The sequence below is a fragment of the Acinonyx jubatus genome, chromosome D4, assembly GCF_027475565.1.
Source record: "Acinonyx jubatus isolate Ajub_Pintada_27869175 chromosome D4, VMU_Ajub_asm_v1.0, whole genome shotgun sequence".
NCBI lineage: Eukaryota > Metazoa > Chordata > Mammalia > Carnivora > Felidae > Acinonyx > Acinonyx jubatus.
Window position 1 is genome coordinate 33,502,471 of NC_069391.1, and position 23,409 is coordinate 33,525,879.

The window sequence follows — 23,409 nt, forward strand, 5'->3', positions numbered from 1 at the left end:
AATCTTTGCCCTAAAGCAGGGCTTGGCAAAAGTCAACTGGCCCATCCTGGTCCACTGCCTGTTTTTGTAAAACACGTTTCATTGTAACTTGGCCATGTATTATGTACAGCTTCTTTTGTGCCACAATCACGGCAAAGCTGAGTAGTTGCAACAGAGACTGTACGGCCTCAGAAGCCCAACAGATCTACTATCTGGCCCTGTAGAGGAAAGGGTGGCTGACCCCTGCACTTACAGAATCTTCATCTTCCTGGTCAAAGAGGTTCCTACACGTGTTTTATTTTCACTGAGCAGCCCTTGGGAACAGACAGCCAGGCAGGGAACACCGAACAGGGTTACGGCAACAGGCAAATGCACTCCTCAAAACACCAATGTACAATGATCCAAGAGTTTATGGATCAAATAATGTGCTTATGTAAGTTAGTCCCCTGAGGTCATAAGAAAGCTGTCCCCGAACTTCTAATGACAGGGAGAGCTGCTTTTATGTTGTGTAGCTTTCAGATTAGGTTCCCCACTGGGCAGGCCCTGACCTCCAGAAGCCCAGGTAGGACCTCTTGCCAAAGAGGAAAAAAGTGTCGAAATACCACCCCAGACAACTAGCTGACACACTGGGAACTCTTTTCTCGTCACAAAAAGGTTGACTCTATACCAGCTAAGATATAACCACAAGTAAATTTAGGCAGCTTTCCCAAAGTCTAAAAATTCTTTACCCAAGGAACGAGCCATTCACTTCTCAAAATTATACTCGGGAAATGGATGCATAAAAATACACACAACCCCTAATCTTTAATGTTCTACAGTGCCTCAAGCCCTTTCTCTAATTCCATCTACTATCACAGTAGACAGGCCTCCAAGGCTCACTATTACTGAAACTCCATGTATCTGTGAGGTTTTTGGCTACTTAAGAAAAGGACCCATTATGAATAATTCAAACATGCCAAACAGTATGCTAGAAAACGAAGAGAAAGCAAATAACAAAATTCCAAGTAATTGTAGTACTCCAGAATTGCTTAAAATATTAAAATTGTGCTTTAAGGCCCCAAATATACTACCCACAGATTATTCAGGACCCCAATGTAATGTGTAAATACTGCTAAAAAAAACAAAAACAAAAAAGAAACCCAAAAATCAGAATGCTACCATACCAGAAATTTGGCCTAAAACTAATAGGCTAGCCATAATAAACATTAAACATTTTATTAACAATAATTTTGCTTGCCTTCTTAGAATTTAGAAGGGCTTTGGGGGATGGTTTGGATGGCCCAGGTCTCTTAAAAAAGGTGTCCAAGGAAGTTTGAATTGATGCCTTCTTTGTCTCTCGATTAATGTCCCTGTAGCAAGCAGAGGCATTCACAATCATTGCATTGACTGTAAGAACTGGGCTCAAAGTAGACGGTGTTCAAAATGTACGTGGTTAATGAGGATGAGGATGGTGTTTTTCCCATTGAAGAAAACTTTCAGAAGACAAAATGGACCCAACATTCCCCCCCTTCACCTTCTCCTACAGCTTTTTTTTTATTCCGGGATATAACTTCCGGAGACCTACCCTAACACCCCTAGGAATGTGAACAACAAGTTCAGGAGAATGGCAGGAGCCCAGGCTTTTCCACGCGGGGTGTGCAGCACTGTGGCTCTGTCACTGGCTAGCCAAGTGTGTGACTCTGGACAAGGGATTCAGACTCTCCCAAGCCTCAGCTTCCTCATATGTAAAATGAGGGCCATGTTATTTTTATTCTATTTGTAGAAATATTTTTTGAGGAATACTAATGAGACAACACACATAAAGCATCTACTACAGTGTATGATACGTAACAGATCCTCTAAAAACGGTAAATACAATTATGATTATTTCTCATTCTTCACTGTCCTTGGGGACTGAGACTTTCACAACCACCAAATGGCCCTCATTCATCAATGACCAGGTCAGAACACCCAAGAAAACAAATCCCATACAAGGTTTGCTTCTGCTCTGCCTCTGTGTGCTAGGACACTGACAAAGGCTTCTGGTGAAACATCAAAGAGGACTCCAGTTGGCATAAGAATTAGGCAACAGCCAGTCATCCAGCATGAGAAGGTACTGTGTGGCACTCTGTTCTAGAAAAAAGGTGTTCTTACGCTCACAATGACTGTGAATCGATAGGCCTATCATTGACACATAAACAATAAAGGCTTGGTGTAGCCTGTCAACTGGGAGACACCAGCACTTACTTTAGTACTCCTGTTGGAATTCCCAGTTTAAGGTCAATTTGGGTATGAAATAAATTTGTAGGTAAAAAGAATAGTCCCAAAGGCAGTGGAAAGAATGGCAGAGTTGGATTTGAATTGCTAGATATGTGGCCACTGAGTAATTATTTAAACTCTCTAAACTTGGTTTCCTCATCTCTAAAAGAGGTCCAGCTCTTCTCTTTTCTCTGGGTTCTAGGAGGACACATTGGGCAAATGTTAATGTCCTCAAATACAGCAAAACTCAATAAATGTTTGCTTAAATATTGGAAATGGGGATTGGTTTGGAGGAAAAGAATAGAACCAGTAAAAAAGGAAGGAGCCCAAGTACCTGGGGTGTACCTATAACAGAAAAGGGGACAAAATTCATGAAGCAAAGCTAAGAAACAGGCTCCTAACATTTGAGAAATATGAGCTAAATGTGGTCCACTTAATGAAACATAAAAATAAAGGGACTCAATAAAAGGCAATTTAGCCTACATTGGAGTAGAGCCTTAATTATTGATTAGAAGGGAAAAGATGCTGTAATTCTGGCAGAAAATCCTTTGTTAAAAGAAGTCACAATTTAACTACCTTCCCTTCCTTGAAATACTAACAAAGCATTCTGTACAAGTGATGTGAAACCCAAATATTTTGATGTATTGTGACATCAGAATCGAAAGAGATAGTAGAGAAAGATGCCTTATCCTCTTGGATTCTGCTCTTCCAGATCTTGAGACACCTCCTATATGCTTACATAAACCTCTTCCAATTAACATTTGTAAGGTGAGTCAAATGGAAACACTTGACTTTATGTATATGTAAAAACAGTAAGAAGCCACAGGCTTCTTTGGATAGTATGAAACAAGCTGGAGTTCCATTAGCCATATTAAAATGGAATTCTGTATATATGCCAAATTTACAGAGTATCATATTTAGAGAAATCAGTCACTTAACAATCTTAAATTCATAGAAATTTCCAGGTGGCAGCCAAACAGAACAGCTTGGGAGGCTGCCCCATACCTTGCATTAACCTCTCTCTCCAGCTCTTTTTTGGCCTACAATCTCCACATGGACTGGACCCCCATTAGTACAGTTTCCCGACTTACAAAGCAGAGTTAAGCGTATTACCTTATTTTATTCTCAGAACTTCTAAGTAAGGTAAGGCAGAGATTATTAGCCTTCCTGCTTCATAAGTGAGGAAACTGAGGCCCAGGGAGAAGAAACAATTTGCCCAAGGTCACACAGCGAGCCTGCAACCCAACTGGCACTTAAACTTATCTTTTCATAGCTTATCCTAGTATGTAAGACTGAGAAGGATTTTGCGGTTCCCATGCAAAACTTTAGCCAACAGCAATCCAGCTGGGGCACAAAATCAATTAGAAGACCTAAAACTTACTGGAGCTGTCCTTGGACTGTTCCACCTACAACTCAGATATGCCACCAGTATGAATAGCTTTTTCTATAAAAGTATAACAGTATAGAATAGCCTGGCCAGTCTAGGGGGAAAAAAATTAAGATAAATGTTTAAGGCTATGGTCAATATATGAAACTCAAAAAAGACAAAAAAGAAAAGAATTCCCCTGTGAAAGGACACCAGCGCAGTATCAGGTAGGGAGAGCAAAGCCATTGAACACAGAACTAGAAAGGCCCTGATCTTTAAAACTTCTCTAGAAAGTATTATAGTAAGAACCACCACTTTCTTGATCAATTACTATTTCCAAGCATTTCCCTCAGTATAAAGAAATATGAAAATGAAAATGACCAATAAGTCCTGGTTTCCAAATTCTCACATACTTACCAAAGGTTCCAAGGTGCTGATATCTTTCAGCTTATTTCCACTTAAGTTTAGATGTGTGAGATTTGGAAGTTTTTCTGCTAACATGTCCAGACCTCCAAAGATTCTATTGTCACTGAGCTCAAGCTGCAAGAGAATATACAATATACACACAAATACACACAGAGAAACACTTTTAAGTACCAAATACAGTTTTTAAATATTTATCAAGATCAAATAATCTCTGTTCCTATCAGGGCATGTTTGTTCGCTCTATTTGATTAAACACAGATAAATAGTTTATAGATTCCAAGAGCATTTCAGGGGAAGAGGAGAAACAGGATGGATAAGAAGAGCTGTGTTAGAAGTTAAGAGTTCCTTAACCAGTTGCTAATTGTAATAGTCTGCTCAAGATCTGGCTCCTAATATCAGTGAATTCATTTTCTAACCTAAAAAGTGGGTCAAAGCAAATTAGAATTCTTTGAGAAGTTGTAATACTCTATACCTGCCAGGAAGGGTAAATGGTCTGTGCATTCTAAGCAGCTTATTCCGTGTGCCAAACAAAGCTCACTATGGCGACTCGAAACCTAATTTGTTCTATAGAGTTCTGACACATTGTAGGGTTCTATACCTGGAAGCCACCAGGGAATGTTGCTCTGAAGGCTACAGGAGTGGGATAGGCCCCAAAACAAGCCCTTAAAGAGCTCCATGACCTCAGAAAAGTGAGTGAAGCAACAGCTTCAGGGTTGCCGAAACCAACTCCCCAGAGGCCACTTCTTGCATAAAGCCGCACTAGCCTTTATAAGAACCTACTCTTATTTCTTAGCTGCAGGTCAAGTAGCACAGCAAGCCGTGTGCCAATGAAGAAAGAGCCTTCACCAAGGAATCAGAATGGGAAGTGAAAGAAACTGGAGCCTGGAAAAGTTAGACAGTTGAGAGCATATAATTCAAACTCTTCAGTTTGCAGATGAGAAAACTTAGGCTATACAACTGGTTTCAATTCTCTATTTTAAGTGCCAACAACAACGGTAACTGCATCTAACTCTTACACAGTACCTAAGTGCCAGGCAATGTTTGAAGCACTACAGATACACGAACTCATTTACTTTTACTAACCCTATGGGGTAGGGTAGAATTATTACCCGCATTTACAGATGAGGAAAAATGAACTACAAAGACGACTCTAAAACTTGGCCAAGATCACAAAGTAGCTCTGGTGGTGACTGAGGATTCTGAAGCCAGGCAGGCTAGCTTCAGAAGAATTTGCCTTTCCCACCATATTACGTACAAATAATAGCATGAAAACTTCATGTAATTTGGTCTTTGGCATGCTATGAAATAAACTACATGATGCAGAACAGAGAACTTTTAAAAACTTCAATATTTGTTGGAAGAATGACTTTAAATGACAACTCAAGTCTTCAACAACTTAGGTGTTATTAAATATTTCAGAAGATGAAACTGCAACATTTCAAAACATTTCTTCCTTCTCATGGGATATTCCAGTCAGATTATCTAGTCATGGTCTAGATTTAAAAATACAAGTCTATAATCAACAAAGACTCAAGTGTTAGCTTTACTGAGATTTTAGTAAATCAAAACAAAGAGACCATTTCTCTTGGTTAGTTGGAATATCACACATTATGTAATGTTCGTATCCTTTCAACACGACTATCTTAGGAAGCAGAGAAACAAGGCAATCTGCCAAAGCATTTAGTGACATGTTTATTTTGAAATGAAATCAATGTGTAAATTTAGGAAACCTGTGACATTCGTACAACAAAATTTCTTTCAGAACCTGTTTCTTGTTAAAAAATAATCTGTGCTCTAGGACAGAAAGAAAATAAGGTCTGTATCAGTTGTGAGAACATCTTATCTGCCTTTAAGTTTGATTTGTAGGATCTCTCCATTCCTCCCTAACTCTGCAAGGAAGTGATTAACAAGACTTCAGAAGAATTTGATAAAGCCTATATAGATGGTCACTGATTCACTCCTCTTCTGAGTTAAGTCTGACAGCACACAGACCACAATACATCAGGAAAATGTACCAGGATGCTAGGAAAACAACACAAAATACACACTAGAATCATACTAGCATCAAGTTTATGTAGATACATGCCAGAAAGCCACCAGTTGTTTAATGGGCTAATCAGAGCTCCCAATGTCACCAATAACCATGTAAATATAAAAAGATTATACTTGAACCTCTAAAGTAGATGCTTAACAGAAGAAAGGGAACTATTTACCAATTTAAATATAACATGATTATTCTTCCTGATAGGAAGCTAAGTTACCTGAAACTCATGAGGACTGCCTGAACACTCATTACCTAACTAAGGCAAATAAGTAAACATTTCTGGTTTTTAATTCATATACTGAACCCAAAACAAGTTCCTCTCAGGACTCAAACAGACTACAGGAACAGCCTATTTGCATTTTGTCTAATTCTGATTCCAGACTTCAATGTGTACTTTTGGATGACAGTTCTGCTTAAAATCCCTAATAACGTGAACACCGAAACTGGAAAATTCTGCAATATTTATGTGACCACGTATCTTTTATTATACAATAGAAAAAGCATGGTTTAGGAAATAGGAGATACGGATTCTAGTTTTGGCTCTAGTACAAACCTCTTTTGTAGGTGGCTTTAGGCAAATTACTATACCTTTCTGGGTCTATTGCTATGCTTATAAAATAAGGGACTAGAAGAGCAAAGTTTCTTCCAGTTTTTACATTCTGGAGCTCAGTGACAGTTACATGGGTAAGGACATGAGAAAACATTTTCCTTGAGGGTTTTTTATTGGTAGTTGGGGGGGGTCTGATTGGTTTATAATTAGACCAATAAAATATGAACAATGAGCCATCAATTAGGATAGGGAAATACAGTAGCTTCATTACAGTGATTTCTTGCAGTCACAACACATTTTATTTTTTTTAATTAATTTTTTTTTCTGAAGGAGAGAAAGAGAAAAAGAGTGCAAATGTGCTCGTGCAAGCAGGGTACACACACAGAGAGGGAGAGAGGGAATCCCAACCGGGCTCTGCACTGTCGGCACAAAGCCCGATGTGGAGCTTGAACCCATGAACTGGGAGATCATGACCTGAGCCCAAAATCAAGAGTCAGATGCTTAACTAACTGAGCCACCCAGGTGCGCCTAATCACAACACATTTTAAAGTTTCTTTCTAATCATTAAGAATTCGTAATGGGTTTGAATTATCATAGATTACAAATCTGGTGTCTTTACTGAAACTCACCCTTAATCAACAAACAAAATATGAAGAGAGGCCCCTGTGGTTCCTAAACCAGAGCATACTAAGAAAAAACACACAGCTAACATATCAACAAATTTATAGCAATTAATTAGTAACTTATTCACAAAATAATTATTGTTCATAACTATTTATTGATCATCCAACATGTATTATTTCCAAACGTCACAGCAATTCTGTAAGGTCAGGTGGTAGCACCAATTTACAGGTGAGGAAATTGAGCCTTAGAGAGATTAAGTAACCTGCAGAAGATTACCCATCAGGGAAATGATAGAGCTGGAATTCAATCCCAGATATGCCCAGTTCCAAAGGCCATGTGCTTTCTGCTACACTAAATGCTTCCTTACAAGTAAAATCACCTATGTTTCCCTTCTCATAATGTTCTCTCTTTTACTGCTGAAGAAAAAGTACTTACCTTTTTCAATTTAGGTAGTTTGGGGAGATTTGAAACTGAAATCAAGCCTACATTTATTAAACTGAGGAACTCTAAGTTCACAAATTCAGCTGTTAAGCCCTCAATTTTCCCATCATTTGATTTGCAATTGTCCAGAACAAGTTCTCGAACCTGTGAATGACAAAGGGGAAAAAAGAAAAAACAAAAAACAAAAACCAAGCTTTCAAAAACATACATAAAACAAAGAACAAGGCAAAAACTACAACCATAAACACGGAGCAAAAACACCCACATACAGGGGCAGCCTCTACTTAAACCAAGATCACAGTTATAAATAAATGAAAAATGATTAAGCCTTTAGTAACAATATACTACTAGATATCAAGGATGAAATGTTACACCATGGTATAAAAAAGATTTAAACGCTTCACTTTCCAGAGACAGAAACTACAGTTCTTAAGATACAGGTGAAGAAACTATCATCTCCCTCATTCCTTTTCCCAAGTCTATTCTCCCAAGGTGAGGCTTTAACTATAAATGCAGAGAAGACCACCCCACCCCTTCCAAGGCTGAGTCTCCCTCAATGCCCAGGAGATGGACACAGGAAAAAAGGAAACATTTGCTTTTCCCAACAAGATCGCTAAGAGATTTTGGCAACACGTTTCTGCACTATACATTTACTCATCTTTACTAAGATTATCTTGACAATAGAAGGGGTCAAGACACAAGAGGCCTTAATTCAAAACAAAGATCAATTTGGGTTACATGTGATGAAGATATTTCCAGGGGAGAAAACTGTTAAACATTAAATTAGATTTTTCAGGCCATAAAATCTCCTTTGTGGATCCTGAAATTCAGAATTCCAATCCGTCCAAGGGTATCATATCTGAAGATTTTAGTTAGTTTATTTATTTATTTATTTAAACTCTAAGCCCAACGTGGGGCTTGAAGTCACGACCCTGAGATCAAGGGTTGCATGCTCTATTGACTCAGCCAGCCAGGTGCCCCATGATTTTAAATACTGATCAATTAATAAACAGTCTGTGAATATCTACCATGATAATCCCTATTCCATTCCTGTTCTGTGGTTGACTCTGAAAGTTGCAACTTTTAACACATTTTGGTCAATTTACAGTGATGCAAATTAGAATTAACGGCAGTAACGGCCAAAGGCATTCTTGTGGTGAATCTACCATGTTTGATAGCATTAATCAAGCAGGTACATATGAGCTAATAATGTCTTCATCCTCCAGTGCAAAATCCAAGGATAGTATTCTGGTAATTGCTATCATTTACAGAGAACTTACTCATTATTCTTTGCACCACAACACCCTCCCCCCATTTAGAGTCGTGATACACACAACACCACAACTTCTCACTTGCTTCTTCACTGCTTGTCACTACCCTGTCTACTTCCTCCTCATAAGCCCTGGTTTCAGTTAGGATGCATGCAGGCCTAGTACACCTTTAAGTCTTTCTTTCCTTCATTCCACATTTCTTCACACATCTCTGCCATTTCCCCCCTTTTTACGGAAAATAAGTATTTCTGAAAACTTAAGGTGTCAAATGAGGAGAGGTGGGCTCTACAAACAGATGCCTGAAGTCATATCCTCCTGGCTCTACCACTTACAACCTGTGTGATCTCAGAAGACTCACCTAACCTCTCTGTGTCTCAGGTTCCTCATCTGCAAAGTGAAGATAACAGTACTCACTGCATGGAGTTGCAGAGGAATAGCACCTGGAACATACTGAGTGCTAAAAAAGTAACTTCTGGGGAAAGGGAGTAGGGGTATGACAGGGACCTACCTCTGCTGTTTATTCATATTTGTAATGAGGTTTTTATAAGCATGTATTTCTTTTGTATTAAAAAAAAAAAAGTAAAACCAACAAACCATAAAAATAAAGTCAACTGTAATTGCCCACACACCTAATACAGCACTACAACTAAAATGTTCTCACTTGGTTTGGGGGATTTTCTGTGACTATCTGACAGAGGATCCAAATTATACAGAGTAACACTTATATGCCAAAAGCCAAATGAGGACGAGTTAGATTTAGCCATATTGCCTCCCAGGTCACTGGGTGAAATCACCTTTTGGATATTTCTTTCAACTGGTTTGTTGAACCAAACAGCAAAACAGGAATCAAGAGGAAGGAACTGGGAGAAAAAAAATGTTAAATGGTTCAAATCTGCAGGTTTAGTTGCTGGGTATGAAAGATGGTGGAGGGGAGTTGAGGTTCTGACTTACAAAAATGGGAGCCATGTAGCTAGATGGAAATAAGCAGGGAATGGCTTTCTGAGGGGTGGATGTAATGAATACCATGAAGGCTACTGAGTTTAAGGTTCCCTTGGGAATGTGGTTTGGAATAGAGGTGGGTTGTCAGTTCTGTATTTGGAGTCATCAGGGCAGAGACAATAGTGGAAGGATGGAATCCCTAAGAAGAGGGCCAACGACAGAACCCTGAGGAACCTGCAAGAAAGACCTAAGAAAAACTGAGAGTGGTACCAATGGTGAAGTATTAGTTTCAAACACGTGTAAAGGCTTATGGAAATAAAGCATGAGAAGTTATTGAAAAAGGACTGAAAAATTAGAAAACAACTTAAAGGCCCATCAACAAGGGACGTATTTCCAAGATACACTGTGGGATGAAAAATGTGCAGAATGGGTATTATCCTTTATGCTATAGACCACACACTTTCTTCTATGTACAGAAAATCTCTCAGGAAGAGAAACTGAGTGGTGGGGAGAGCTTGCTCTACATAACCTTATTTAGCATTTCAGTGGTGATAATGTTAACTTATTACAAGTATAACAATTTTAAAAGTCATTGCTAGACTTCAAGTTTCATGATGGGCAGGGTGATGTCTACTTTAGTTACCACTATATCTCAGTATGAGAAAGAGTTTTCACAACTGTTAAATGAGGGAAACTGGTCACAGGCTTGTCAGAGTACTGTATTGGGATTTGTGTCAGGATTGTAGGGGATTGAGTAGATGATACAATAGAAAACTTGGATATAAAGAGAACCTCTTTCTGATCACAAGCATAATCACATCAATGCAAGTAATATTTATGTTTGTCACTATGAAGATTTTGGTATATTAGTTCAGTCTCTTTGTATATTTCAAATGTAGTGAGATAAAACTCTATTACTTAGCTTATTTTAACTCTGAATATTTTTTAAATGACTAAAAACATTAGAGTATATGGATGTACCAAAAATTACTTCACAATCCTCCCTGTTGAATGTATTTCTAATTTTCCCTATCATAATAATGGCACAATACCTTCGTGTAAAATTTCTTTTGTAATTAGGATTCTCTCCTCACAATCTGTTGCGAGATGAAAGAATACAGACATTCGAGTCTCTGTTACTGAGTTCTGAGTTCCTAACTTAAAATGGCAACCAACCCGTCTGTTAAATACTTTAAGTATTTAAACATATATCCAGAATGTGACCTTTCTGGATATATGAAAATTTTAGGTATTTGCATTTATTTATCTTTTGCTCAAGGATACGGTTTTTACCCCAAGTGAGAAAAAAAATAACTCAAAAGAAGCATGGACAAAAAACAGACAAGCCATAAAAAATACAGATCACATTAAAAAACTGATGTTCAACTACAACAATAAATACATATTAAAAATTAGATCATTCTACTCTTGTTGGAGGCAAGGAGCTCTTCCTACAGAGGTCAGGATGGATACAGGTGTAGGGGAGTTTCTAACCGGGAGAGCAAGAAGTTCAGGGAATGCACACTGGAGACCTTTAATTTTCTCCATGAGTAGAAGGTAACAGAATTTACATTTACTGGGGGGGGGGGGAGGGGGGGAGTAGGGCAGAGGATTGTATGGCTCAGCAGAGAAGGCATGCCCCTTGACCTTTCCAGGAAGATGAAGATGTAGTAAAGCATGCTATCTGCTAGAACAGAGCGCCACAGGCACAGTAGGAGGATCAGCCACTGAGGAATATGCAGAGCAGAGTGGGAATTACTGGAGAAAGCAGAGGCCACAGGAGGGTTCCACTTGGGGCTGTGCCCAGGATAACAGGTCTGGAAAGTCAACCCTCAGCAGCCTTCCTCCAGCCCGTTTAAAGTTCTAAACAAGAGCATGGCAAAAGGTGTCTGCTCTCAGGCATGGGGTCAGCAGCATTTGAGAAAACTAAGCCTCCTCCACCTCTACACCTTGACTATGAAGGGATCCTGACTCACTTGCAAGGGAGATAACAACTGCAGAAGAGGGGACAGTGGGGAGGGAGTTGGGGATAGATAATCCCGTGACCTCTCAATAAATGAGGGATTCTAATCAAGAAAAGAATGGTCCCAGCTTCTCCTTTGGATGTTCCAAATCCTCCCAGAGCTACTATCTAAGGAGGTAAGGATGGGCAGGCACTTGTACATTTGTGTGTACAAGTCAGTGAGCTGTTTGGTCCAAGATGAAGTTAACTGGACTTCTGCTTGAAGATGGATGGGACTTTTAAGGCCAATTCACTCATCAGCACCATTTTCTAATTAAACTATACATATTTTTTTCAAACATGAATTCAGGATAAACACTTAACTGAAAGCAATCCATATTATTTCCTATTTAACTCGTGTTTTTGTTTCCTGCAACTATCAGTAAAACAGTACTGTTTTCTAATACTTTTTCACTGAAAAATCTGAACTATACTGTAGCCAAGTTATGGCGATTGGTGCTAGGGGTCACAGAGAAAAATCAAGCAATTTTCCTTTCACCCTCTCCAACTTGCTCTCACTTCCCGTTCTCCTGGCTACTTAAAAACAAAACAAAACAAAACAAAACAAAACCTACCTGGTTTAAATTGTTTGGGTGATCTTCCCCAGTTATAAGTTAGGAGGGGGAAACATGGAAGAATTACAGAGTTACCAATTCTTTTAATTAGAAAAGTAATACATGGTTATTGCAGAAAGTGAAATCATCCAAAAATGTAGAATAAGTAACTTCTGTCATCCTTGCCAATTTCCATTCTTCTGAGTTAACCAATGTTCAACTTTTTCCTTACCATTATTTTAAAATAATGTTTTCAAAATGACAGAACAAATTTAGATCAGTGGTTCTCAGCTGTGTTTAGGTGACAGAACTGTCAACATGAGAGAAGGAAACACTCATATCCTATTGGTGGGTAGGTAAAGAAATGAACCATTCTAAACAGCAATTTGACAGAAGATTCACATTACAAGAAGTTCATTTCAGTACTATTTAAAATGGCAAAAACCCTTCTAACCACCCCATAAGTTATGATCCATGCAGACATTAACAATAAGACTGTAAAATAATAGTGACAGAGATAAAGAAGCTTACTCTATTTATGTAATAAGATAATATATGCATTAACAGAATTTGACTTTGGAAAAAAACAGACATTCTGGCAGACCATACACCAGAATGTCTAGATAAAAATCTCACACACACCTGCCCACCCTATTTTATTTCTGTTTATCTATATCCAGGATTTTTGGCTTATCTGTATCTAATTTTTTCTTCAATTTGGATTGCTTATAAAATGAAAAAAAAACCCAACAATTAGTTGGCTACGCAACCAATCAGAATACCCCATTGTGCTCAAAATTACATTAATAGACACAAGATGGCAAAAGTTGGGGAAAAAATTTTAAAAGGCATAAAAGTGGGGAAACCGGAGATGTGTCTCTTAAGGAAAGACAATTCTTATGATGGGTGAGAAGTGCCTAGTCTTCGCACACAGCCCACCAGGGTCCCACATGGACATCCACTGTGAACCACAGAACTGCTGGGCTTTCTAACTTTGAATGGAAAACTCAAAAACAGCTAACATCAAGGCTAAGTGTGCTGGAAAAGAGTGTCATGTTTGGTGTAATGGAAGGATGAGAGCCTCACATAAAGAACACATATTTTTTCCAATTTTAGAATATAACTAAATTACACCTCACTATTGAATGCCAGTGTCTCATTTCACATCTGAAAATACCGATTTCTGCAGTGTATACGGTATGTTCCAGCACTGCACAATTTGCTCTCAGTGAAGTAACTGACAATACAAATATTTTGCATAAAGTATTTCTTACCTTCGCCTATAGTTTTAAATGGTGATCTCCATTCTTTATGTAGATTATTTTTAAATGCCATCTTAGGCCATTTTTTCCACTATGAAAACACACCTGATGTGAAGAGCTCTTTTGGTCTTAGAAAAAAAACGAATTATACATTTCTTTGCAAGTACCCTCTTAAAGAAATGTCCATACTTGTTTTAAGGAATAAGGATATGGTAATAGGTAAACTAAACCTATTATCTTGGTCTCATGTATTCTGGCAAGGAACCTAAGAAGGTAAAAGTGTTACCAGGGTCATACTCAAACCTCAAAAACAAAAACAAACGAACAAAAAAAACAGCCATGGGCACAATAAAAGCCCATCTGGTCTAAACAAAGAAAAAAAAATGTGATTAAACCTTCACCCTCCTCAAAGTCTTAGTTCTCATTTGATGATTTTAAGGTCAACCATGGGATGCATGTATGCATTTAAGAGCTCCTGTCCATATTATACATTCAGTGAAGAAAGGGTTCTTTTTCTTTTCCCAAATGACAAGGGTCCCAGAGGCCAAGTCTGCTCTGTAACTGCTGGCCCCACAACAAACATAAATAGCCATGTGACTGAGTTTGGTTTCAAAGGAGTCATCTTCAAACTTTTCATTTGCCGCAAGGATGATTCTTTTGCGCAAAACACTGTTTAACTCCTCTTTTAGAATTTCCTTCAAAATCCACTGCATTTTTTTCCTGAAAAGCCTCCAGTTTAAGGTCAAAGCTTTCCTTTCTTAAGAACCTGACTCCTGCTGTCTCTGTCTCCTCCTCAGGTTCCCTAGGGCAGCCTTTCTTTGCCTATCCCCCAACCTTGGCAGGCTCCCAGGATGCTCCCAAAGCCCCTAAATCGCACCAGTGCAATAGGCACCACCGGGTTCTGAGGCTTCAGAATGGAGGAGGCTGCTCTCTACTTCACCCTGCTTTTCCAGGCCCTGCCATAATGCTGGTACTCAAATATTTATTTAATAAACCAGTGGACTGCTGTAGGCTAGTCCTGTCCAATACAGTAGCCACTAATCACCTGCTGCTTTTGAACCCTTGAAATGTGGACAGTGCCAAAGATAAACTGACTTTTAACGTTGATGAAACAATCACCTGACTCTGACCTGTCTTTGGCAAGAGTGTAAGGCCTAAGAGAATTACCTGAAAAGTTAAAACCTGCACCTATATACCCATTTCTAAGAAGTAACATATTAGATATCGCATAGGAAAAAATTCCATATAGTGGGAACATCATTCCAGCTGTGCTTCCCTGATAGGAAGAACACTGCTCTTACTTTAGTTTACTATTTTAACAGCACTTCAGTTTGCGTACAAAGAATTCAAATTCCAGATTTTAAAGCGCTTTGAAGTCCCATGTGCATACTTTTAGAAATGTTGGCTAAATCTAACTACTACACATTGCACTGACGTGCAGCTACGCAGTAATAACGCAAAGGTATGAAATTAACAACTCCTCAAAATGGGAACACCACTCTTCAAGTTTTAGGGTGCGAGGAGGCTTAACCGTTCATTACACTAGCACGTGGCCGACACAAAATGTCTGACTGTGGACGGAAGGGACGGCCCTGGTCAAACCTCAACCTTAAAACCCAGAGTGCCGAGCCGAGACGCCCAACTCCCTCATATCCTCCGGGGACACTGGCGGGGGGGGGGGGGGGCTTGCGGGGCGGCCCGCCCGGTACCCCATTTGTGGGGACACCAGGCAAACCCTGGTTGACGAATTTCCACAAGTTAGCAACTTACTACCCACAGCTACCTGCCTCCACGAAGCGCGCCCATCGCTCGACTGGGGCAGGGTGGGAGGACTTCCCCTGGGCTTCCCCAAGGCCAGGGAACGCCACTCACCCGAGGCCCCGGTCTGGCGGAGGCAAGGCCACACCCGCGCGGGCGCCGGGGAACATGGCCCCGCGCCCGGCCGCCGCGAGGGCAGGAGTGGAGAAAAAGAGGCGATTCTCAAAGCCCCGCTCGCCGCTCACGCAGCCGCGGCGGCGGGTGCCGGCCTCCCTGGAGCACGTGCGGGGGCAGAGGCCGCCGGGACTGCGCGGCCCGCGAACCCAGCCGAGGCCCGCCCGTACCCCCGCTGCCTAGCCCGGGCGGAGGCGGCCGCCTGGCGTTGCCCTTTTAAGAACGGGGGAGGGGGACGGCAGCGCGCCCGAGAGAAGTCGAGCCGGAGGAGTCGAGCCGGAGGAGTCGGCGGCGGCCGGAGCGCGCGGCTCCCGCCAGTACGAGCCGAGCCCCGGCGAAGCGGGCGCAAAACAAACCACGGTCTGGGCCCGGGAGCAGCGGCTCGAACCCACAGGCCGGTGTACGCAGCGGAGGGAGACGGGCGCCCGCCAACATGGCGCTGCGTCGGACCGTGGCGCGCCCCGGCTGGCGCGAGGAGCCGCAGCCCGCCCACACCGAGGGGCCAGACTCCGGGCAGGGGCCCCGGGATCCGCCACCGCGGCGAGGAGTAAAGGCGAAGCCGTCGCCGCCGCCACCACGGCTGGCCTGGGCCGAACGGGGCGCGTCCCGGGAGACCGGGAGTGGGGAAGGCCCGGAGGACGAAAGAGGAGCGAAAGAAATGGGGGAGAAAGTTTTATTTTTAGGCTTGAAAAATGGCGGGAACCGCGTCCTTTTTTCAAACTTGGCCTCGGGAGGGGCGGCGGTTGCGCCACCTCCGCCGCCCCGCTCGCCCCTCCCCCGCTCCGCGCGCGCGAGGCCGCGCCCGCCCAAGCCCCCTGGACGCGCGAGGGGGCTCCTTGCCCCCCTCGGAGGCCGACAGCTCCTCACCCCCACGGCCCCGGCCCTCAGCCCGGCCGGCGCCAACCGTGAGGCCTGACCGGAGAAGTCCCCGCCCCGCCCGAGCCCCTTCCCAGGCCGTCCGGGAGCGCTCGGAGCCCAGGCGGCCCAGCCCCGGCTAGCCGCGCGGCTCCTCGGCAGGCCCGGCCTCCGCCCGGCCGCGCATCCCGGGAGGCTGCAAACATGGCTCCCAGCGTTACACAACCCCCTCCTCCCTCCCTCGCCGCCGGCCACAGGCACACGCACTCCTCCGGGTAAGGACCCCGGCGGGCGAAGAGCTCAAAGTTTGCTTTCCCCCACCCCACTGCCTTCCCCAGACGGCCGCGGGGGCCCGCGGGCGCCAAAGAGTTAATCCCCGCGCGCTCGCTCCCCCCCTCCACGCCCGCCAACCCGCCCGCCTTCCCTGTCCGAGCCCGCGAGCTGCGCCCTTCTACGAGCCGGGGCTGGCGAACCCGCGGCCCGTGCCCCGCAGGTGGCCACCATTACATGCAAGTCATCGGGGGGAGAGGGCGCCCGACGGGGTCTCTGCTTACAGCTGCCGGAGTCCGGTTCCTCAGCTCCAGGTGGATCCTCCTCTTCATGTCCATGTTTCCCTCTTCCCCCCTCTTCAAACTTAACTTTCCGCGGCGGGAGCGGAGGGGGGAGAGGCGTCCCGGCCTGCGCAGCGAGGGCCGTCGGAAGGGGTCTGCTGGCGGCAGAGGCCGGCGGCGCGGTCCCAGGAGGCGGGCGGCGTGCGGGCAGGCGAGCGGAGCCCCCGGAGCCAAGTTACTCACGGGAGCGGAGAGAAACCATGGAGGGAAAAGGGGGCTGGAGCGCAGCGCTGGTCTCACTACCGCCGCCCCCGGCCGCGGCCCCGCACTGCGCTTAAACCGGCGACGCGGCGCGGGCGGCTGCTCGGCTCGACTCGACCCCGTGCGGCGCTGCTCGGCTCGGCGGCCGCGGCTGCACCAAGGACGGGGCGGGGAGACGCGCGGCGGGAGGGGCGGAGGCCGGGGGAGAAAGGCGCAGCCCCGGGGACTGGAGCGACTTCCTCCCTCCCTCCGACTGCACGTGGGGTGGCTGATGTAAGACCTTCCTCGGGGGCTTCCCCGCCCGCAACCGATGTGAGACCCCCCCCCCTCCCCCCGGCCCCTCCTCGCCGCGCCGGGAGGCGGGTCTCCGGCCCGCCCTTGGACGTTTGCCCGGAGGGCTGCGGGGGTCTTTAAAGCCTAGTCTGTCCAGGGAGGCTCCACCAGGCCGGCCCGAAGCCCGCGAAGTCGGGAGACGTGAAGGGAGCGCGGGACAGGGGCTTTCGGGTTCGCTTTCCTCTCCCTCATACGGTGCGGAGCCAACAGCCCGAACCCCACACCCCTTGGCCTGGAAGCGGGAGGCCAGTGCTGCGGGGACCCCCGTCGGGGGCGGAATAGCGGCCGTCCCGCGTTGCACCGCGCGGCACCGGGCGGAATTGGCCCTCGCGGCCTGTGGGCACAGGGCATCCCTGGCGCCGGCCTGAGCCACAGAGGGACCGAGCGTCCCCGAGTTTCGGAGAATCTCCCTGGGTTTCCTAACATTTAAACATAGGCTAGCAAGGCAGCAATTAGCATTTCTAATGGTGTCTCGAAGTTTTACGAAGTTTTTCCGCACACTTTTATCTCATTTATTCCTCAGGGTACCCCTGCGAGGTGTGTAATTCTCGATGGGCTGCTGGGCTGCGTTTCGGGGAAGCTTGGCAGGTAGCCTTTGTAATCGTCTGGCTCAGCACCCTGAGAGCCAAGGTTAGAGCACTAAGTTTGTTTTGCAGACCTCCGGGGAGTCACTTCAGGGTGTATTCAGCTTAAAATAAGTAAATATGTCATGGGTCAAGTCAGATACAATCTTAATAGACTCCGAAGATTGACAACAACTTATGAATGGAGAAAAATGCACAATTCTATGCATTAACAAGGTTTTCTTGAAGTTAAGACAGACTCAATCCCTTCCATTTTACCTGAGTTCGTTTAGTGGTAAACGAAACCACCTATACCAGTTTTTAAAGTATCGAATTAAAATTTCAAAGCAAAAAAAGTTTTAGAAGCATTTTGGGAAAAGGCAAAAACTTTTTAGCACGTTGTTTCTTGAGTGTTGTATGTAAAATGTTAGTCTTAGCAGACATCTCTGTGACGGGAAAATCTGTGAGGGAAGTAGTCTTCAGGATGGCACAGGAGGTCTGTAACTATAAGGTTATGAAAACCACAGGGCCATAAAATAAAGGCTTTTATGAAAAACTAGCAAATCAGTTACATGAGCTAACAAGCAATAATTGAGCTATTCACTTTTAGGGCTTGAATATGTTCTGTCTCATGTAATCTTCAAACCCTATGAAGTGGACTGTGTTTTAATCATTTTACAGATGAGGAACTGAAGCTCTGGGTCCTTAAGCTGCATGGCTTAAGAGGCAGAGCTAAGATTTAAACCCAGAGGAGTCTGACTCCAAAGTCTGCCATCTTTTTTCTGTTACACCATCAGTCCAACTGAAATGAACTCATAGCATGGGGCCTGCTTTGAACAGGAGGTTGAGAGCAATTGTAGCCAGCCTTTAACACCAAACGGAGCATGCAGGTGTCCATGTCACAGGCAAAGGAGAGATGCTGAAGGAGACTGGAACATGGTAGCTCGGTGCCAGAGAGAGTGGTAGTAACCTGGTGGCCCATGGGAGAGGTGGTATTGATCCTTGGGGAGAAAAGGGGCAAATCTTGAGATCCTGTCCTCTCTTTATAACCAACGCAAGGCTATGAAGTCCTCTTTCCCCATGCTACATAGCTCACAGGATAAATGTCTGTTTTATAAGATTAAGCTACAAAGTAATTAATAAACATAGCCACAATGTGCAAGCAAATAAAAAGAAAGCAAAAGAGCCAAAGGAGGAGAGACTACAAACCCGGTACTGTCCCTTCTGACACAGCCGGTGCTGGCATGCACCTCTGTGAACAAAGAGCATGTGTTCCAGTGACATGCTTCTTTGTCAGGGGCTTCACTGCCAGAGGCATAAATAACACAGGCAGAACAGGGTGTGTCTCATTGCCCTGCCAACATCTTCCACTGGACGGTCAGTCCACAGGCCTGAAGGGGCTGTTGTCACAGTGCCCTAGTTTTGAGTGTTGCTGTACTTAACATCATTCTGAGTATGCATCTGAGTGTAAGAAAGAAGTAGAATATATAATTGTATCTAATCTACAATGATTACCATGTCCAGGAATTTACGGATTTGAACAAGGGCCGGAAGAGAATAAGCAAAAGTGAAAACCACTTAGTTTCTTAGGGAGTCTGTACTATGGGTGAATCTCTTTTTGCTCCCATTAATGTTAACATTTGCCTAATACGTTTTTAAAAATCTGTCAAATAATGCCCGGTTTGGGCACTCATTTGAGTCCTAGAACTGCCCGTTAATCAGAATGTGTATTCCAATAAGCTCCAAAATGTCCGAGGAGAACACTCTGAGCTAGTTTGTAACTCCTTGGCCCTGTTCCACCCCACTGCCTCAGCAACATCATCAGATGACCGGAGCCTTCCACAAACTTTGTGGCTGTGAACAGAATTGAATAAATCTGAAGACGGGAGGAAATAGCCCCACTCGAGCATTGGTGTGACTGGCTTTGAAGCCAGTTTAGCAGAATGGGCACGTTTTCTCTTTAGTGAAGATACTATATGAAGCTGACGTGTGACGTGTGATATAGGAATCATTGTTCTTTAAATACTGAATACTATTCTCCCCCTACTCTCCCATGGATATGTGCATACACTGGCAAATCTGCCTTTTGGGTTTCCACAACACCCTGTGTGTACCTGCTACAGCAGTCAGACCCCAACTGGGAGTCGAAGGATCTAGATTCTCAAATAGACTATGAGCTCACACAAATAGACTATGAGCTCAAGTATTTCTGAGGGTATGGAGAGTAGAAGTCTGGGGCCATCTTTAGGACACAGGTGCTCTGCAAATGTGTGTTATGTTGAAAAGAATGTCACATGTATTCAAAAATACTGTCTAGGCAGCTGAGATTCTTGAAACAAAGTGAGAAAGAGGCAAACAGTTAGATGAAAATGGGGTAAGGAATGAGATCCTATTAGTCTCCAGATGGTAACAACAGAGAAGGAGAAGAGTGTCAGGTGTGTAGGCAGCTGCAGGTCTAGTAAGGGGCCCCTGCCAAAGAAACCAGATTCCTTTCTGCTCTCTGAAGCAGCTGTAAGTGCTAGGCCTTCCTGGTGCAGCATGAAGAGCTATGACTCGTCAAGTTTAATATTTATTAAACACCATCCTTATGCCAAGTACTGTGCTTGGGACTTTCATGTACATTGCATCTCAGTTAATCCTGGCAACAGCTCACTGGGACAAGATTATGATCCCCTTTCATTGTTTAGGAAACAGGTTCAGTGAAGCCAAGTGGAACTCACGTAGCCAGTAAGAACCTGGATTTCTCTGTCATTAAGGTCTCACTATAATTCTTGTTACTTTGATCCACTAGTCCTCACAACTGCTTCTGAAAAAAGTTTTTGTTTTCTCTGCTTCAAGAAGATTTACATGCTCATCATGGAGGAGGTGGAAAGGAAAAAAAAAGAAAAAAGAAAAAAAAGTCAAAACACCAAAGCCCAGACAATAAAATTTAAAATTTAAATTCCTACCACTGAGACATATCCACCATTCCACCATTAAGGCATATATCCTTGCAGCGTTTGTCCACCTGTGTATTCATATTTTTTGTAAACAAACTATTTATATTTAGTATGAATATTAATTCTGCTCAGTTTTTCCCTTTTCAGAGAGGGACTCCATTGAGTTGGGAATCGTGTTCTATCACTTATTGGCTGTGTGCCTTTGAACAAACCACATAACCTCTCTGAGCCTCAGGTTGCTCATCAGGGGACTGTTGTGAGGATTAGACCTGATCGTGTAGGTGAAGCTCCTACCTGGCACAATGCCTGGCATTCTCCTCTGTGTCCCGGGCACAAGTCACCCAAAGCCCAAATCCCTCCCTTACCCTAAACAGAGACCCAGAGCTTGCTGGCCTCCTCAGAGGCTGTTGAAGTTCTGCTGTGGCCTTCAGTCCTTCACCTCTGCTCCATGTCCTTCATCTCCTGAAGGGACCCTGTGCCTTTGGCTGAGAGAAGGGCTCACCCAAACCTACATAAGTTTTCACTCTCAAAGGGGGTGGACTTATTTTCTGTTTGACTCAGTCCTTGGTCTCTCGTGAGGAATTGGGAACATGTCCCTGAGCTAGCCTGGAAAATATCTGAGTGGCCCCACAGTGTTGGGCATCCCTCTCCATAATTAGCCAGCGTCCCCACCATCTGGACCCTCTCCTCTACCTCACAGGGATTTCCTTGTCCACACAGTACTAAGACTGATCTCAGAGTCCTGTTCCTGTTGATTGAACTTTCCATCTGTTCTGAAGCTTGCTTTGCCAGCTCCTGCCTGGCCAGGGCCCCTTGGTGGGCATGCAAGGTACTCCTTCCTCACTCTAGACTCTGACACTACTCTGGCAGTATATGTGTTCCCTAGTTTGCTAGGATATTTTTTTTTTTTTTTTTTTTTTTTTTTTTGGTAAAGGCCGTAAGTCCCACTCTACTTCTTCCTTGAAAAGCAGAGCAGTCAGGTTCTGGGTGGCTTATTTTTTTTTTAATGTTTATCTATGTACACACTATAGAAAACTTGGAAACTATATTTAACGAAAAGAAAAAATTAAAATCTCAATTCAGGGCTAAGCACTGCTCATGTTTTGGTGTCTATTCCTCCAGTCTTTTCTCTACACACATATGGCATTTTCTAAAGTCTCAGATTGCCAGAAGCATCGTCTCATTAATAACAGCTTTTAAGGAGGGTGAGGAGGGGGGAGCCTACTACATTAAATATTCATATTGATTATGAGAGACATCCTTATTTCAGAAATAGCAAATAGTGAAAAAAAATCATAGTATCTAGGAAATGCTGTATATATTACATTAAAATTTTTTGATAAGTGGGATGATACTGTAACCTGCTTTTTTTGGTTAACAATAATATATTATGAACACATTTCCATGCAACTGAAGAGTCTTCCACAATATACATTCCTTGAGGACATTCTTCTACAAAATGAAAATAGCTTTTCTTTTTCTGAATATAAAGACAATACATATTCATGTAGCAAATTCATGCAATGCAAAAAAGTATAAAGAAGAAAATACAAGCCAACCAAATCCCATTACCTAGTGGCAACCACTGTTAACATTTTTGTGAATATTTCCCGAGCTATCTCTATGAATGTAGATGCACATGTAAAATATGTAATATATAAATGGAATCCTACTCTAAGTGGTGGTTTGTGACATGTTTTCCTTTTTCTCTTAGCAGTAAATAGCTCCAAATCAATAAATCTAGGTCTCCATCATATTTATTTGTTTGTTTGTTCATAAATTTGTTTATCTCCATTTTTTCAGTCTGCATCATATTTCATTGTACGGATGTGGCATAATTTATTTACCTGGTCTTCTACTCATAGCCATTTAGGCTATTTCCAGTTGTTCACCACTATGCACAACATCTTTGTACAATTAGTTCCTTGAAATAAATTCCTGGAAGTACAATTCCTGAATCAAAGTATATATATTTCAAATTTGGATGTGCACAGTGAATTGCCCTTGACAGGCTGGATTTCTTTTATATTCCCATTAGCATCGTGTAAGATTTTCCCTCACCCTTGCCTAAATTAGGTATATTATCTTTTTATAAAAACTTTTAAGGTTTATTTATTTTTGAAGGAGAGAGAGACAAAATGCGAGCAGGGGAGGGGCAGAGAGAGAGGGAGACACAGAATCCGAAGTGGGCTCCAGGCCCCGAGCTGTCAGCACAGAGCCTGACACAAGGCTGGAACTCAAGAACAGTGATATCATGACCAGGTGTATTATCTTTTAAA

General features: G+C 43.3%; 1 protein-coding gene across 2 annotated transcripts in view; it reads right to left on the reverse strand.

Annotated features, from left to right (window-relative positions):
• Positions 1-17,413, reverse strand: part of ANP32B (acidic nuclear phosphoprotein 32 family member B) — a 24,659-nt gene extending 7,246 nt beyond the window's left edge. The window contains exons 1-3 of one of the 2 annotated variants that reach the window (XM_027039519.2): positions 17,038-17,412; positions 7,663-7,812; positions 4,001-4,123 (exon numbers count right to left, since the gene is read on the reverse strand). In XM_027039519.2, coding sequence (XP_026895320.1) covers positions 4,001-4,123; positions 7,663-7,812; positions 17,038-17,091 — 327 coding nt within the window. In that variant the 5' untranslated portion in view covers positions 17,092-17,412. Of the gene's footprint in view, positions 1-4,000; positions 4,124-7,662; positions 7,813-17,037 lie in introns of both variants that reach the window. The other variant, XM_053204907.1, reaches the window with a different exon arrangement.
• Positions 17,414-23,409: the final 5,996 nt, after the last annotated feature.